Raw genomic sequence first — 13,064 nt, 5'->3', positions numbered from 1 at the left:
GCAAACCTGCCAAGACGTTTTGTTGCAACCCGTGCCACCCCATGAATAGGCCCGGTTAGGCAATGCTGTCGCTACGAGCCCGGACCTCTCTTAACTAAACGTTTCATACGTCCGTGGTGACATGTGTCTGCGTAGTCAATCAGATAAAACTTGCGGAGTTGAGTGGTGATTTCGGAAATTACCCGCTGGAGATAAGCGGCCCTAATGGGTGACGGCACAGCTTGACATCGAAGCTAAGCCTGTCTGCCCACAGTATGCGCAAGCGATCGGCAATTTGTAATACTGACTAACGAATGATCTGCAACGATGCTGGTGGGAGCGATTTTAGGGCTGAGAGCTAGGACAAGCGAGTAGTGATAGTTAGGCTAGCTATCCGCAGTGCACTGGCCAGCCTGGCATGCTGTTGGCTTCCAGACCCTCCCAAGGCCGATTGGGCTTGAAATTGCTCGCAGTTGCGGGCGCGAAATTTACTGGTTATGGACCTATTAGCGATGTGCAGATTTCCAGAGGTGACAGCGTCGATCATTCCCCTTTGGGTAGTTGCGGGTGTGCTGAGTCACCGATTTCTCCGTCGCAGGCAGAGTCTGAGGAAGCAATAGTGCCGATCCGCATTCCGGAGTTAATTGTAAGCAACCATGGGAGTTTGCCGGAGGTTACAGGCGCCAAAAAATAGGCGGAGATAACTGGCCGCGGGTGTTTGGTCGCTGGGGAGGAAATTCCGTGGCCTCGAATTTCAGTGTGTGAGTTCATGCCGTGCAATCTGAGCAGTATTTGGAGGCGTTGGTGGTCCCTCGGAAAGTGTCTGCATGGCAGGTCAAAACAGAGGTGTTGGTTGCCATCTCACAACCTAAAGCCCCAGTTTTCGGGGGGCTTTGCCCACGTAGCCGAACCTTCTATCGGGGTTAGACGGTTGACGTATCATCACCAAATCTAGCAAGCTGTCACCGAGCCTCTACTGGAGTTTCTGCCTGGACGCCTGCGGACCAGCGCTTGTTTGAAGATCTGCTGATGCCACATGGCCATCGGAGACTGAGATGTCAATTCTCGGAAATATTTTTCCGGAAAAGCGCGGACACTTTCGGTTAATGTATGAGCCGTGTGTCCATCGGCTGGTCGTGGCCATGAGTGCCCGCGGTTTGACATCGGCTAACCATCCAGGGTCTTCCTGACCCCCACCCGGGCCGGGTGGGGGCTCCGAGCCGCGCCCCTTGGCGCCTTGCCGTCCATAGCTCGATGGCTACCAGGGTGCCAGGTCAGACACAGATGTCACTGGGCCCGACACTGATTCAGCCCCCAGGTTACAGTTTGACATGTTACACTCACGTCTACAATCCGTCAAATACGGGGTGAGTGCCTACGCAATTATGTCAGTTCTCGGAATCATTGCTTGTGCATTCCTATTTGGGACAACGGCAGGTTGCATTCCCGTGGTGCTGCATCACCTCAATTCAACTACACAATGCCCAGACACTCCCGGGTGTTCTGGACCAAGATGCTATCGCTAGGCACCATTGCTTCCAGACAGAAATACACAATACCCTCCTCAGTGCCCAGATGAGCCAACAGACCCAACCTGCACTGTCGGTAGGTGCCCCCACTCTTGGCTGATTCATGGGGTTCTTGGCGGAGACGAGTAATAGTGCATGGCACCTGCCAAGATGCATGTCGTCGAGCCAGTTTTACGAACCCTGGCAGGTTGGGTGGTACGAGTTCGGAGTTTAGCCCAGGCGGTTTTGTGGGTCATGTAGATGGATGGGTCCGGATGAGGAGGGTCCAGAGACTTCGTGAAGACATTCAGGATAGTCCAAGACGATTCACTTTTTAGCCTGAGAGAAACAACTTCTCATTTATTGAGTACGAGGTAGTCTTACTACTGTGGCGATCGGTATTTTCGGAAGACTTTTCCACCAAAAATAACTTCTTATCAATGAGTACGAATTAATTTTTGACTGTATGACGATGGGTAATTTCGGAAGTGTACGGATGTTGACTCCGAGAAAATTGAGCTCAGAATCGATAAATGAAGTTTCACCGATATTGGTGTCAAGTAATGGTGTTTGTCCGATTTCTGGCATCAAAAATGACTGTTTCTTCAATTTCTGCATCAAGTATGACTTTTTGGCCACTTCTGGATCAGTAATGGTTCTTCAATTTCTGCATCAAATAACGATCTTTCATTTTCTTGACCTCTGGCATTAAATAACACTGTTTACCTACTGCTGGCATCACAGAACCCGTTTCATCGTTGTCTGGCATCAGAACGCACTATCATCTCCTTTTCGTGCCAAATAAAGCTCTTCACCTTCTCGAGTTTTGGAAATCCCCAGCTGCTTCAGCCCTCGACGTCTGGTTCACATAATCCGAGCTTTCCCACTTCTGGTTCAAAACGTCCTGACCCAGTCCTCTCGTTCTGGCATCAAATCAGCTGCTTCGCCTCTTCTGGCATCAAATCACCTGTTTCACCTCTTCTGGCGTCATAACACTTTCAATAATGCTCACTTCGGGCCAAATAATGCTATTTCACTTTCTCCCGGCCCAACATTGTTCCACCACCTCTGACAATTAGCACTCTTTCACCTCTTAATTCTCGCTTCTGATACCCTCTCCTACAACTTCTCGTTCAACAACCGTTCAAACAGCTGCTTGTCGTACTTGACGTACTTGGGCTTGTTTTTGGTGAAGTCGCTGTTGGCATACTTGTCGTACAACTTGTTGTAGGCACTGACTATCAACTTCCTGATCTCGTTCCCCAAATACGTCCGCAAGTTGGTGTCGGTGATGTTGTATTTTTCGTAGTTGCGGATGGCATCCTCAAACGACTCGTTGAAGTTTTTGAACAATTCCTTGATGAGCTCCTTTTCCTTGCTGGACAAATGAGTGCCCACCGAGCCTGTACTTCCCGAGGAATTGCCCGCGTGGGCGTTGCTGGTGGCTATGGTGGTCATGTCACGAATAATGATGTACGAGGCGTAGTTCCAGTCGTCCAAAAACGTCTTGAGAAACCTGTTCTTCAATTTGTTCAATCTTTCAACCCCCAAGCTTCCCAAACTCTCGAACAACGTGGACGAACGGTTGATGATGGTTTCGATCATGATGAGGTTCTTGATGAGATAGAACCCTTGGGTAGACTTTTTAACCGCAGGCTCGCTGGCCTTCAACCCGTTCTCAATGTTGATGGTGATGCTGTCGATGATATCGGAGTAGAACGAGCTCAAGAGGTACTGGGGAGTCTCGTCATTGGAGGTGTTGGGGATCACCGAGGTGTAGGTGACGACAAACTTGGGTGGGGGCTGGATGTTCAACCAGTCTCCCAACTTGTAGCTTTCAATTAACTTCAACAACGCCTTGCTGAACTCGCTGATCTTGCGGACTCGTGAGATCAAATCCACCGTGATCTGGGGGATGTTGGTGTCGTTGAAGTTGTGCACGCCCAGCATCTTGCTCTCGATGAGACGGAAGTATTCCTTGAAGATGACCGAGTTTTTCGTCAAGTAGAGCTGGACATTGTTGTTGAACTCTTTGTGCTTGAGGCCATAATTGTCGAGGAACTGCTGGAAGTGGATCAAGTTCTCCGTGACCTCCATCATCAACACGTCGTTGGTGATAATGGCAGCAGCGCTGGAAAATATGTGATTGAAGTGTCCTATGATCAGTTGGTTGTAGAGCTCGCTCACCGTACGTTCGATCACTGGATTACCGAGCTCTGAGCCGTTCAAGTGCAACACGTCGAGGAGCTCCAATTCCTGCTTGGTCAGCTTGATCAACTCGTTGTTGAACTGGTTGATTCCGTTGGTGCCACGCTCGTAAGGAGCATTTCTCTCTGGTGCCTTTTGTATGCCTTGTTCCATGGGCCTCATTTTCTCGAGAAGGATCATGCTTCTGGTCCGCACGTAGATCTTGTTCACATGGCCCGAGTCTTTGGCAAAGTACGCGAAAATCACCTGGATGTCGTCCAATTTGCTCTTGTTTTCCAAGAGCCTGCTCGCAGGCAAGTTGATCAAGCCCTGGAAGTATGCCTGGAGCTTGATCTCCGACTTGTCGATCAATGTCTCGAAGTTGATCAATATGCCTGTGAACTGCTTGAATTTGGGACGGATAGTCTTGAACAACGTCCTGCTCTTGGTTAAGGTGTCTATGAACTTCTTCAACCCCACCATTTCGATGGGGTTGTTGAGCACGTCTTCGTGCTTGTGGATCAACGCAGCACTCTCATTGACGTCGCTCAACAACTTGATGCCGTTCTCGACTTGTCTTTTGTTCTCGTAGAGTTGGTTCACGTCACGAAGAATAGGCTTGATATTCTTCAGAGCATTGGTGGATTTGTTGGCGATTTTGTTGAGGGAAATCGAGATGGAATTGAACAATTCTTTGGACCTGGCGAGGTTCTGGTTGAGAACGGCCACGTCGGCCTCGTCCACGTCGACCTTGAAAGACATGGGGAACGGTGGAAGGTGGTGAGGAATTCATTTTTAGTAGACAAATGCACGTGAGGGATCACGTGAACTGCATGTATACAGGTTGCTGTTACATACCTCTATTTGGCCGGACGCTTCTGATTTGCACTTACAGCGTGGGAATAATAATTCGACAGATTCCAATAAATTTACGATCGAACAGACACTCTTCTCTAGAGGCAGCTTTTTTTACACAAGTTCTCTCTAACTATATACCTAAATAATCGTTGAATATATCCTCTAAAGGAGATTACATTACGCAGAGGTATTTATGAAGTATGGGTCTTTATGAAGAAGTAACTTTGCAGTGGTATTTATGAAGTATGGGTGCTTTGTCTCAAGCAGTTTATAACACAAATTAAAAATTATCTAATAACTGGAATATACGTCACCTTCAAGTGAAGATACGGCCTTTTCCGAGGAGAATGCTTATAAATTGCTTTAGCATGGTTTCAGTTATAAATTTAATATGATGATATTCTGATAAGAAGTTACCCCAACTAGTAGTTGGTTAGTAAACGCTTGGCACGCTCCACTGGTGCTGTCAAATTTACGACACCATGAGTCACGTGCTGGTATTAGCCAAATCGTTCTTGAACAATCCGAAACCGCCCAAAGAATCCCCAAAAAGCGCATTCTCCATAGTTCCAAGGTCTTCGATGGGCTGATATTGCCACTGGATGGGATTAGTCACCTCCCTATGACTAACCATCCCCATCTTGATTTGGGGTACATACACGACCCGATGACTCACGTGCACTATATATTCACCACAGATCCATCTCTAAACCACCAGTGATGATTCCACCACAGTACGACGCGCCTGAGCGCGTAGTTCAGCTCTGCCAGGAGCTCGAGGCTGCCACCAAGCTCAAGAAGGAAGGAAGGTCCAGAAAATTCGTCAATACCGTCTCCAACACCTCGCAGGCCATCACCAGCTGGAAGTTCAATGAGTGGGACTACGGAAAGTCCCACAAGGTGAAGTTGCCAATTGATGCTAGAGGTCTCTTCACCATCAACGACAGCACCATCGTGGTCAGAGGCTATGACAAGTTCTTCAACGTGGGAGAATTGAAGATCACCACCAGGGAAGACATGCTCGAAAACACGAAAGGACCATACGATGTCACATTGAAGGAGAATGGATGCATCATCCTCATTGGTGGCCTCAGTACTGGCGAGCTTGTGGTGTGTTCCAAGCACTCCACGGGAGCCAGAGACAATTTGACGACCAACCATGCACTTGAAGGAGAGGCGCAGGTCATACGACAGTTGCAACGGATGAACAAATCGCCACAGGAGTTGGCCAAGTTTCTCTTCGACCACAACTTGACGGCTGTGGCCGAATTGTGCGACGACTCGTTCGAGGAACACGTTTTGCCCTACTCCAAGGACCAGGCTGGTCTCTATCTCCATGGACTCAACTACAACACCATTGTGTTCTCCACGGTGCCAATTGACCAGGTCAACGAGTTTGCAAAGGAATGGGGCTTTCACACCATCGAATCGCTTCGCTACGACGATTTTGGTGCGTTGTTCGAGTTTCTTGACGAATGTGCCAAAACAGGAACGTACAACGGGAAGGAAGTGGAAGGGTTTGTGATCAGATGCAAGAGCAGCGAGTCCAGGGACTTTTTCTTCAAGTTCAAGTTCGAACAGCCGTATTTGTTGTACCGTCAGTTCCGTGAGGTTACCAAGCAGTACCTCTTGGCTGACAAGCCAGTGTCACTCATCCGGTTGAAGAAGAACAAGTACATCACCCGCCAGTACCTCCAGTTTGTGGAGCAATTGTTCAAGGAACAGCCAGCGTTGAAAGAAAGCTTCGCCAATGGCAAGGGCATCATCAAGACCAGAGAACTCTTTTTGGAACACATCAACGAGTCCCAGGGTATCAACTTGTTGAACATCGACAAGTTGCACGAAGGGATGGAGAATTTGAAGGTCACAGACACCGAGGGAAAGACCAAGCTAGTTGTAATTCCTGTCGCTACTATTGCATGCGGAAAGACCACTGTTTTCCAGACGTTGATCAACTTGTTTCCGCAATGGTCTCATGTTCAGAACGACAATATCTCCAAAAGTGCCAAGGTCAAGCTTGCCGAGCTGTGCATAAAGCAGTTGCAAATCAAGCCGGTGGTCTTGGTCGACAGAAACAACTCGGAGTATCGCGAGAGAAGCCAACTTTTCCGTGACTTCGACAGTAAGAGGTCCAAGTATATTGACGAAGACGTGGATTTCCAATACATTTGCATCAATTTCATCGATAACGTGGACAAGAAAGAGCTCTGGGACATCACATTGGACCGCATGAAGGCTCGAGGTGATAACCATCAGTCTATCAAGTTCAATACCGACGAGAACTTGGCTGTGAAGGTGATGAAGGGATTCATCAGCCGGTTCCAGCCTGTTCAGACGACCAAAGAGCCGGACTCGGGCTTCGACTTGGTGATCAACTTGAAGCTCCACCGTCACGACTCTTCTAAGGAGAACGTCAAGACCATAATCGAGCAGATTGCTGCCAAGTATCCCTCGGTTATAGAAAAGGTTCCTAGCGACGACGAGATCGACGTAGCCTTTCAAGCTGCTTTGGCGTATCAGCCCACATTCGTCAAGGTCATGTCGAAGCCAAAGGACCCCTCCTACTACGGAGTAGCAGTGGAGGTCCCCACGTTGATGGAGTACATCAATTCGGTGGCGGCAGAGCACCAGCAGTGGAACGAGCTCCAAAAACTCGACAGAGTGCAAAAAGAATTCCACGTTACTTTGGGACACTCAGGCTCGGCATCCAGCGCGGCATTGAAACAGAAGTGGAAAAAGCTCGTCAAATGCTTGCCTGCAAAGTATGAACAGGTGAAGAAGAATCCCTTGGAGTTTTATGCCGACCTCCAGTTGGGCAGTGTCGTGATTGCAAAGGATCGACTCGTGTGTGTAACAGCCAATGCACTCAAGTTCTACGACAAGGACTTGAAGCCGATCGAACTCGAGACTCTCAACAAGCATTTGCACATCACCATCGGTACTTTTGCACCCAAAATTAGACCTGTTGAATCCAACACCATCTTGGGCCTGCTTCACGCGAAGGTGCAGAAGCTTACTCCCGGAAAGTACGAGGTGGACGGCACCGACGTCGAGGTGCTTGGGTCCACCCGGGTGTTGGCCAAGCAACAGATATTTGCATTCTTCTAGATATACGTCACGTGACCCCAGTCACGCGCAGTCATATTCTTCCGTAACCACCTCCCATTCGTAGTCGACCCCATCATGTTCAGCTACATCGCCTCCTGGTTCAAGTCCCCCGAAGTCTCGGCCGAGCTCCTCGCCTCCGTGAAGGCCTCTACTGGCGCCCACAAGGTCGTGGTCTACTCCAAGTCCACCTGTCCATACTGCTACAGCACCAAGCAGTTGTTGAAACAGCTCAACCAGGACGCCCACATCGTCGAGCTTAACCAAACTGCCGATGGCGCCTCCATCCAGGCTGCCTTGGCTGAAATCACTGGCCAAAGAACGGTTCCCAACGTGTTTATCAACGGCAAGCACATTGGAGGCAACTCAGACTTGCAGGAGCTCCACAAACAGAACAAGTTAGTTCCGTTACTTCAATAGACAATAAACAAATGCTTGAAATCGTGTAGCCAAGGTGCAACTTCTAGGTCCTTTGGCACAAGGGTCCTTAAAAAATGGGGATCGTCGTAAGTAATCGTATATCAGACAGGGTCCGCCAGAAAGCAGACATAAAGCAGCCAGAAATTAGCCAGAAAGCAGACAACAAGCAGCCTACTACCAGACAGCAACATATGGTGCTGTGGCTGGCAGTGCTGTCTCCTCTGTAGAGCCATTACGTGGCGCTTAGACGACCATCCAAACCTTAGCCCGTCCCTCAATTTTGGCTGTAAGTTCCACCAACACTCTTCCCACCACAATGGTTGCACAGACCCTACGCCGTGCTCTACGCTATGCCGGAGGCCGCTCGATCCCTTTCTATGTAACCATCGTGTTTGTGGCCAACCTCTTGATATACTGCCGCCATTCTGGCATCGATGTCAAAGACAAGGTAACGATACAAGACGCCGATTCCTTTCAGAAAAGTCCCAGGGATCCCCAATTGTACAGGTCCGAGCTTCCTCCCACTATCAACAGTAATGGAGAGCCCACCAACGAGGCTTTCGACCCCAGGTTGGCGCCAGCGCTTGCGATCAACTCCATCGCCCACCATTTACGTCATTTACTGCCCAAAACCTGGGACAGCCAATACAAATTGCCATTCAGCTGGTCATCGTGGGTCGAATTAACCGCTGGTACCGACTTCAGGTACACAGAGGATGCCCCATGGGTGTTGTTGGACCCAGAAACCCGTGCTGCTAAAGTGGTCTCTTCCACTGACGAGGCCCTAGACCTCCAAACACGGACTCAGATGGGCGCCAGCTACCTCCTCCACTCTGCCCCAGTACCCTACAGGCTAGCAGTGCTTGGAGTCGGGCCAAAAAAACATACTTTGATTGTCCCATTGTACGATGGAGAGGGTTCTGATTTGAACCAATTGGCCAAAGACTATAAACAACGACAGCCTGGAGAAGAGCACACAGAGATCCAAAAGGAGATAACCTTGCTCAATGGGTTATGTAGTTCCTTGTTAGTAGAGGACCCCAAAGACCAGGAACTCATCCAGGACAAATTGAGAGCAGTGGCAGCAGAAGTCCAACCTCTAAAGAAAGAAGATTTTAAGCTTGATGCCAATACCCATTACCAGGAAATAAAGACACGAGTGGCTACACCAGAAAATGTACTTGATAGAAGATTATATTCGGCACTTCGTACTAGCCCTTCCGAAAAGTACTTTCATGAAGCCGTGATCCACGAAGACAAGAGAGGCTATCATTATGATTGAAGGTTCTTCAATACGGTCGACTATACGAACTACGAGAGAAAGGCGATTTTACACCGTCTTTCAAGAGCATGGCTCCGGTATGCAAATTCGGTAGGGATCCAAACTTGGCTCGCCCACGGTACGTTGTTGGGATGGTTTTGGAATGGCTTAAATTTGCCCTGGGATCTGGATCTTGATGTGCAGATCACAACAACATCCCTACTATTGTTGGCCCGCAACTACAATCAGACATTGGTATTAGATGTGACTGATAATGATATCAATCTGGGAGTGGCCACTTATCTAGTTGACGTTGGCCCTGCTTACCACCACAGGAGTCGAGGCAATGGTTTGAACACCATTGATGCTAGATTCATTGATACCAGCACGGGGTTCTATGTCGATATTACAGCATTGTCACACAGTCCAGCAGCACCCAAAGAGAAGTTGAGCCATCGTGAAGCAAAGGAGTTTAACCAGGTCTTGGATCCCGAATACTTAGCCAAAGAAAACTCCCACACAGTAGCAGAGAAGCAGTTACGCATGGAAATGGAGTCATTGAGGGCCAAATATATTGAAAATCAAGAATTATTTAGCTGCAAAAATCTTCATTTTTCAACCTGGGATAACCTTAGTCCCTTGCGACAAACTTTGTTTGAAGGAGTAAAGGCATATGTTCCCAATGCATTTCAACATATTTTGAAACGAGAGTACCATCATGGGTTGTACAGCAAACAGCACGAAAAACACACTTATAGACCAGTGCTTGACTTGTGGGTGCCCAGTCATATCTGCCGCAACGACCCGATTGGCAACGCGTGTCATGATGCCGATACTTTACTTGATGCAGACCATACCAAACAGTTCACCACATATCACAGACAAGAAATGGCAAAAATCAAGATAGAGAATGGTGACTTTGATACTTTTCGGATTGACCCTTGGGTGTTGAGAAGAGCCAATAAATTGAAGGCAATTGGAAATCTGAGCTGATCTACTTCAATATGTCTTTGAGGAGTTCAATTCCCCATAAGTGAAACTTGACAAATATTTGGGGGTCATTGGTTAGCTCTACCAAAGATTTTGGCTTGTTCATCGACCTCCTTAAATACCTTTCATTGTCCAACATACAACTATCGCTCTTCCCGGACCCCTCCTTTTTTGTCAACAACTGCTCTAGGGTTGATTCAACTTTGAGGTGCAATAATGAGGTGATCTCGGTAAAGTACATGCCGATAATGTCCCAGTTCATTAACAAATCGGATTCTGAGTCACTCACAACCATGAGAGCATACTTTCTTTCTGAGCCTCTAGCGTTGGCATCCTTGATTTTGATGATCTTATTGACACAGTATCCATTTAAAGCATCCCCTACGAACATCGGCTTGGTGGCATCTGCCGTTGTTTCCACAGACAAAGATTTCATCACTAGCTTTGTGAGAGACAGATACCTTTTCTGGGAGGATGGATAGTTGGTTGAAATGTATACAGGGGGATTGACCACAGTCTTGTCGGATTCGTCGGTGGTAATGACGTTGATTGAATCGTTGGGCAACTGCAACTTGCAGGATGAGCACGATTGGAGCTTGGAGTTGGACGACAATATGTGTTCGGACTTCGATGCCTTGTTGGTGACTTGCGTACAAATGATTATGGAGGGGCCATGGAGCTCACAGAAATGAGCTAGACAGATGATGTAATTTGCCATTTTGGCATGTCTAGCTGTTGGAACGGGATGGTGTTGATTTGGCTCGACACTTCACTGGATTAATGGAGATCTCCACATACAACAGCCGATTTTCCACCTGCCCCATACACATCTGGGGTCCGTGCGGGTTCAATTCCGCGTGGAGGGCAACTGGAAAATTCAGTCCACGTGACGGTCCTTGATGAGTATAAAGGGAAAGACCCACCAACGATATCTTCACTACAAAATGTCTGCCAAAAGTGAGTACAAGTGGAGCATTAACACGGAACTTCTGCAACAGCACACCATAAGATACTAACACCAGCCCCTGATTATACCATTGCCAACTCCGACGTCGTCTCCAAGTACAAGACCGGTGGAGACATCACCAACAGAGTCTTGCAACAAGTCAAGGAGCTTGTTGTTGACGGAGCCACCACGTATGAGATTTCCATCAAGGGAGATGAGCTCTTGAACGAGGAATTGTCTAAGATCTACAACTCCAAGAAGACCTCCAAAGTTCCAAAGGGCATTGCTTTCCCAACCTGTGTCAACCCCAACCATTTCCCAGCCCACATTGCTCCAATTGACAAGGATGACGAAGCCAACATCACCTTAAAGACTGGCGATGTGGTCAACGTTATGTTGGGTGTCCAACTTGACGGGTTCCCAGCTATTGTCGCCGACACCGTTGTGGTTGGCTCTAAGGACGCTCCAGTCGACGGTAAGAAGGCTGATTTGGTTCATGCCGCCTGGTTGGCCTCCGAGGCCGCCTTGAGAACCTTCAAGCCAAACAAGAAGAACTGGGACGTCACCAACATCGTTGCCAAGGTTGCTAAGGAATTCGACACCACTCCTGTCGAAAGCATGTTGACCCACAACATCGAAAGAAACGTGTTGTACGGAGCCAAGGAAGTGATCCTTAACCCTTCCAAGCAAAACAAGGAGCAGATGGACACCCACAAGTTCGAGGAAAACGAAGTCTACGGCTTGGACATTTTGATCTCCACCTCTGCCGATGGTAAGGTCAAGGCTTCCGAGTTGAAGACCAACTTGTACAAGTTAACTGGTACTTCGTACGCCCTCAAGTTGAAGATGTCCCACAAAGTTTTGGGAGACGTGCGTAAGACCTCCACAGGCCCCTTCCCCTTCAATGTCAGAACCTTGGAAGAGCCCAAGAAGGCCAGATCCGGTTTGCACGAGCCTGTCAACCACAAGGTGATGTTGGCCTACGACATCTTCACCGAAAAGGAGGGCGAGTACATTGCCCAGTACTTCACCACTTTTGGAATCACCAAGAACGGCATTGTCAAGTACACCTCACCTGTGTTCGAGGAGGGTCTCTACAACACTGACAAGAAGATTCAGGATGAGGAGATCTTGAAACTCTTGGAAGAGCCTTTGAAGGTTGAAAAGAAAAAGAAGGCCAAGGCCGCCAACTGAGCGTGCTGGCGTAGGTAATGCTCTATTCGTAATGAACGTACTAAGCAAAGCGTAAGAAAACCAACTGTATATACTATCAGATGATAGCTTAGCAAAGCGGAGCTATTTTCGAATGACAAGCTCGTCAATTATTTGATTATTTAAGTAAGATAATAATATATCTGTTGGCTGAAATCTTGTAATCGTTTGAAACTATACAGGTAATTGAGGTTCAGTATTACCATAATCAGACAGCAGCTCTAGAAAATGTGCAGATTAGGGTATTCAATGTCAGCCGCCAGCTTTATCAACTTTACGCTGATTTGGGTATAAAAACGATAATCCTCTCTCTGTCTAAAGTGAAGCAATTATAGAATGACTGAAGCTGGTCAATTTTATGTTTACAAAATAGGTAATAATTCAACTAATAAAAATCTGGTGTATTGATAGGTTGAAACTATCTAAACAGTCGAGGTTCAGTATTATCTTCGACAGCTCTGGCAAAAGCGTAGCTATTACGAAAACTTACTTGAGCAATAATATCAGACGACGATTGCTCCGGCCAAAGCGTACTATCAATTTAGCGTATTAATATCAGTCGACGATCGCTCCAGCAAAACGTAGTTTTATCTAGGTA

The 13,064-nt window shown here is 47.8% G+C and overlaps 8 protein-coding genes across 8 annotated transcripts; 5 read left to right on the top strand and 3 right to left on the bottom strand.

Annotated features, from left to right (window-relative positions):
- Positions 1-1,755: 1,755 nt before the first annotated feature.
- Positions 1,756-2,416, bottom strand: CANTADRAFT_139569 (uncharacterized protein). Its single transcript, XM_020206282.1, has 2 exons — positions 2,142-2,416; positions 1,756-2,086 (listed from the first exon to the last, which is right to left on the bottom strand). The coding sequence occupies exons 1-2, from the start codon at positions 2,254-2,256 to the stop codon at positions 1,848-1,850; spliced, it is 354 nt and encodes a 117-aa protein (XP_020067410.1). The 5' UTR covers positions 2,257-2,416; the 3' UTR covers positions 1,756-1,847.
- A 190-nt stretch (positions 2,417-2,606) lies between these two features.
- EXO70 (GTP-Rho binding exocyst subunit) lies at positions 2,607-4,436 on the bottom strand (the record flags this gene model as incomplete). The annotated part of the gene is made up of 1 exon (XM_020209186.1): positions 2,607-4,436. The coding sequence occupies one exon, from the start codon at positions 4,434-4,436 to the stop codon at positions 2,607-2,609; it is 1,830 nt and encodes a 609-aa protein (XP_020067409.1).
- An 816-nt stretch (positions 4,437-5,252) lies between these two features.
- LIG1 (tRNA ligase) lies at positions 5,253-7,640 on the top strand (the record flags this gene model as incomplete). The annotated part of the gene is made up of 1 exon (XM_020208931.1): positions 5,253-7,640. The coding sequence occupies one exon, from the start codon at positions 5,253-5,255 to the stop codon at positions 7,638-7,640; it is 2,388 nt and encodes a 795-aa protein (XP_020067408.1).
- CANTADRAFT_139598 (glutaredoxin) lies at positions 7,513-8,215 on the top strand. Its single transcript, XM_020206283.1, has one exon. It carries the CDS (start codon positions 7,716-7,718, stop codon positions 8,055-8,057), a length of 342 nt encoding a protein of 113 aa, XP_020067407.1. The 5' UTR covers positions 7,513-7,715; the 3' UTR covers positions 8,058-8,215.
- CANTADRAFT_139566 (uncharacterized protein) lies at positions 8,007-9,636 on the top strand. The gene has a single exon (XM_020206281.1). It carries the CDS (start codon positions 8,374-8,376, stop codon positions 9,337-9,339), a length of 966 nt encoding a protein of 321 aa, XP_020067406.1. The 5' UTR covers positions 8,007-8,373; the 3' UTR covers positions 9,340-9,636.
- Positions 9,340-10,257, top strand: CANTADRAFT_39796 (uncharacterized protein; the record flags this gene model as incomplete). Its single annotated transcript, XM_020208818.1, has 2 exons — positions 9,340-9,742; positions 9,845-10,257. Coding segments are annotated over 2 exons (816 nt in total), but the record flags the coding sequence as incomplete, so codon positions are not given.
- CANTADRAFT_139734 (uncharacterized protein) lies at positions 10,229-11,337 on the bottom strand. Its single transcript, XM_020206284.1, has one exon. The coding sequence runs from the start codon at positions 11,024-11,026 to the stop codon at positions 10,313-10,315; it is 714 nt and encodes a 237-aa protein (XP_020067404.1). The 5' UTR covers positions 11,027-11,337; the 3' UTR covers positions 10,229-10,312.
- On the top strand, positions 11,253-12,619 carry CANTADRAFT_9469 (uncharacterized protein; the record flags this gene model as incomplete). Its single annotated transcript, XM_020211981.1, has 2 exons — positions 11,253-11,265; positions 11,331-12,619. The coding sequence occupies 2 exons, from the start codon at positions 11,253-11,255 to the stop codon at positions 12,446-12,448; spliced, it is 1,131 nt and encodes a 376-aa protein (XP_020067403.1). The 3' UTR covers positions 12,449-12,619.
- Positions 12,620-13,064: the final 445 nt, after the last annotated feature.

Source organism: Suhomyces tanzawaensis, assembly GCF_001661415.1.
Source record: "Suhomyces tanzawaensis NRRL Y-17324 unplaced genomic scaffold CANTAscaffold_1, whole genome shotgun sequence".
Taxonomy (NCBI): Eukaryota; Fungi; Ascomycota; class Pichiomycetes; order Serinales; family Debaryomycetaceae; genus Suhomyces; species Suhomyces tanzawaensis.
Note: the sequence above shows the minus strand (reverse complement) of the source record. Positions and strands in the feature narration are given on the sequence as shown.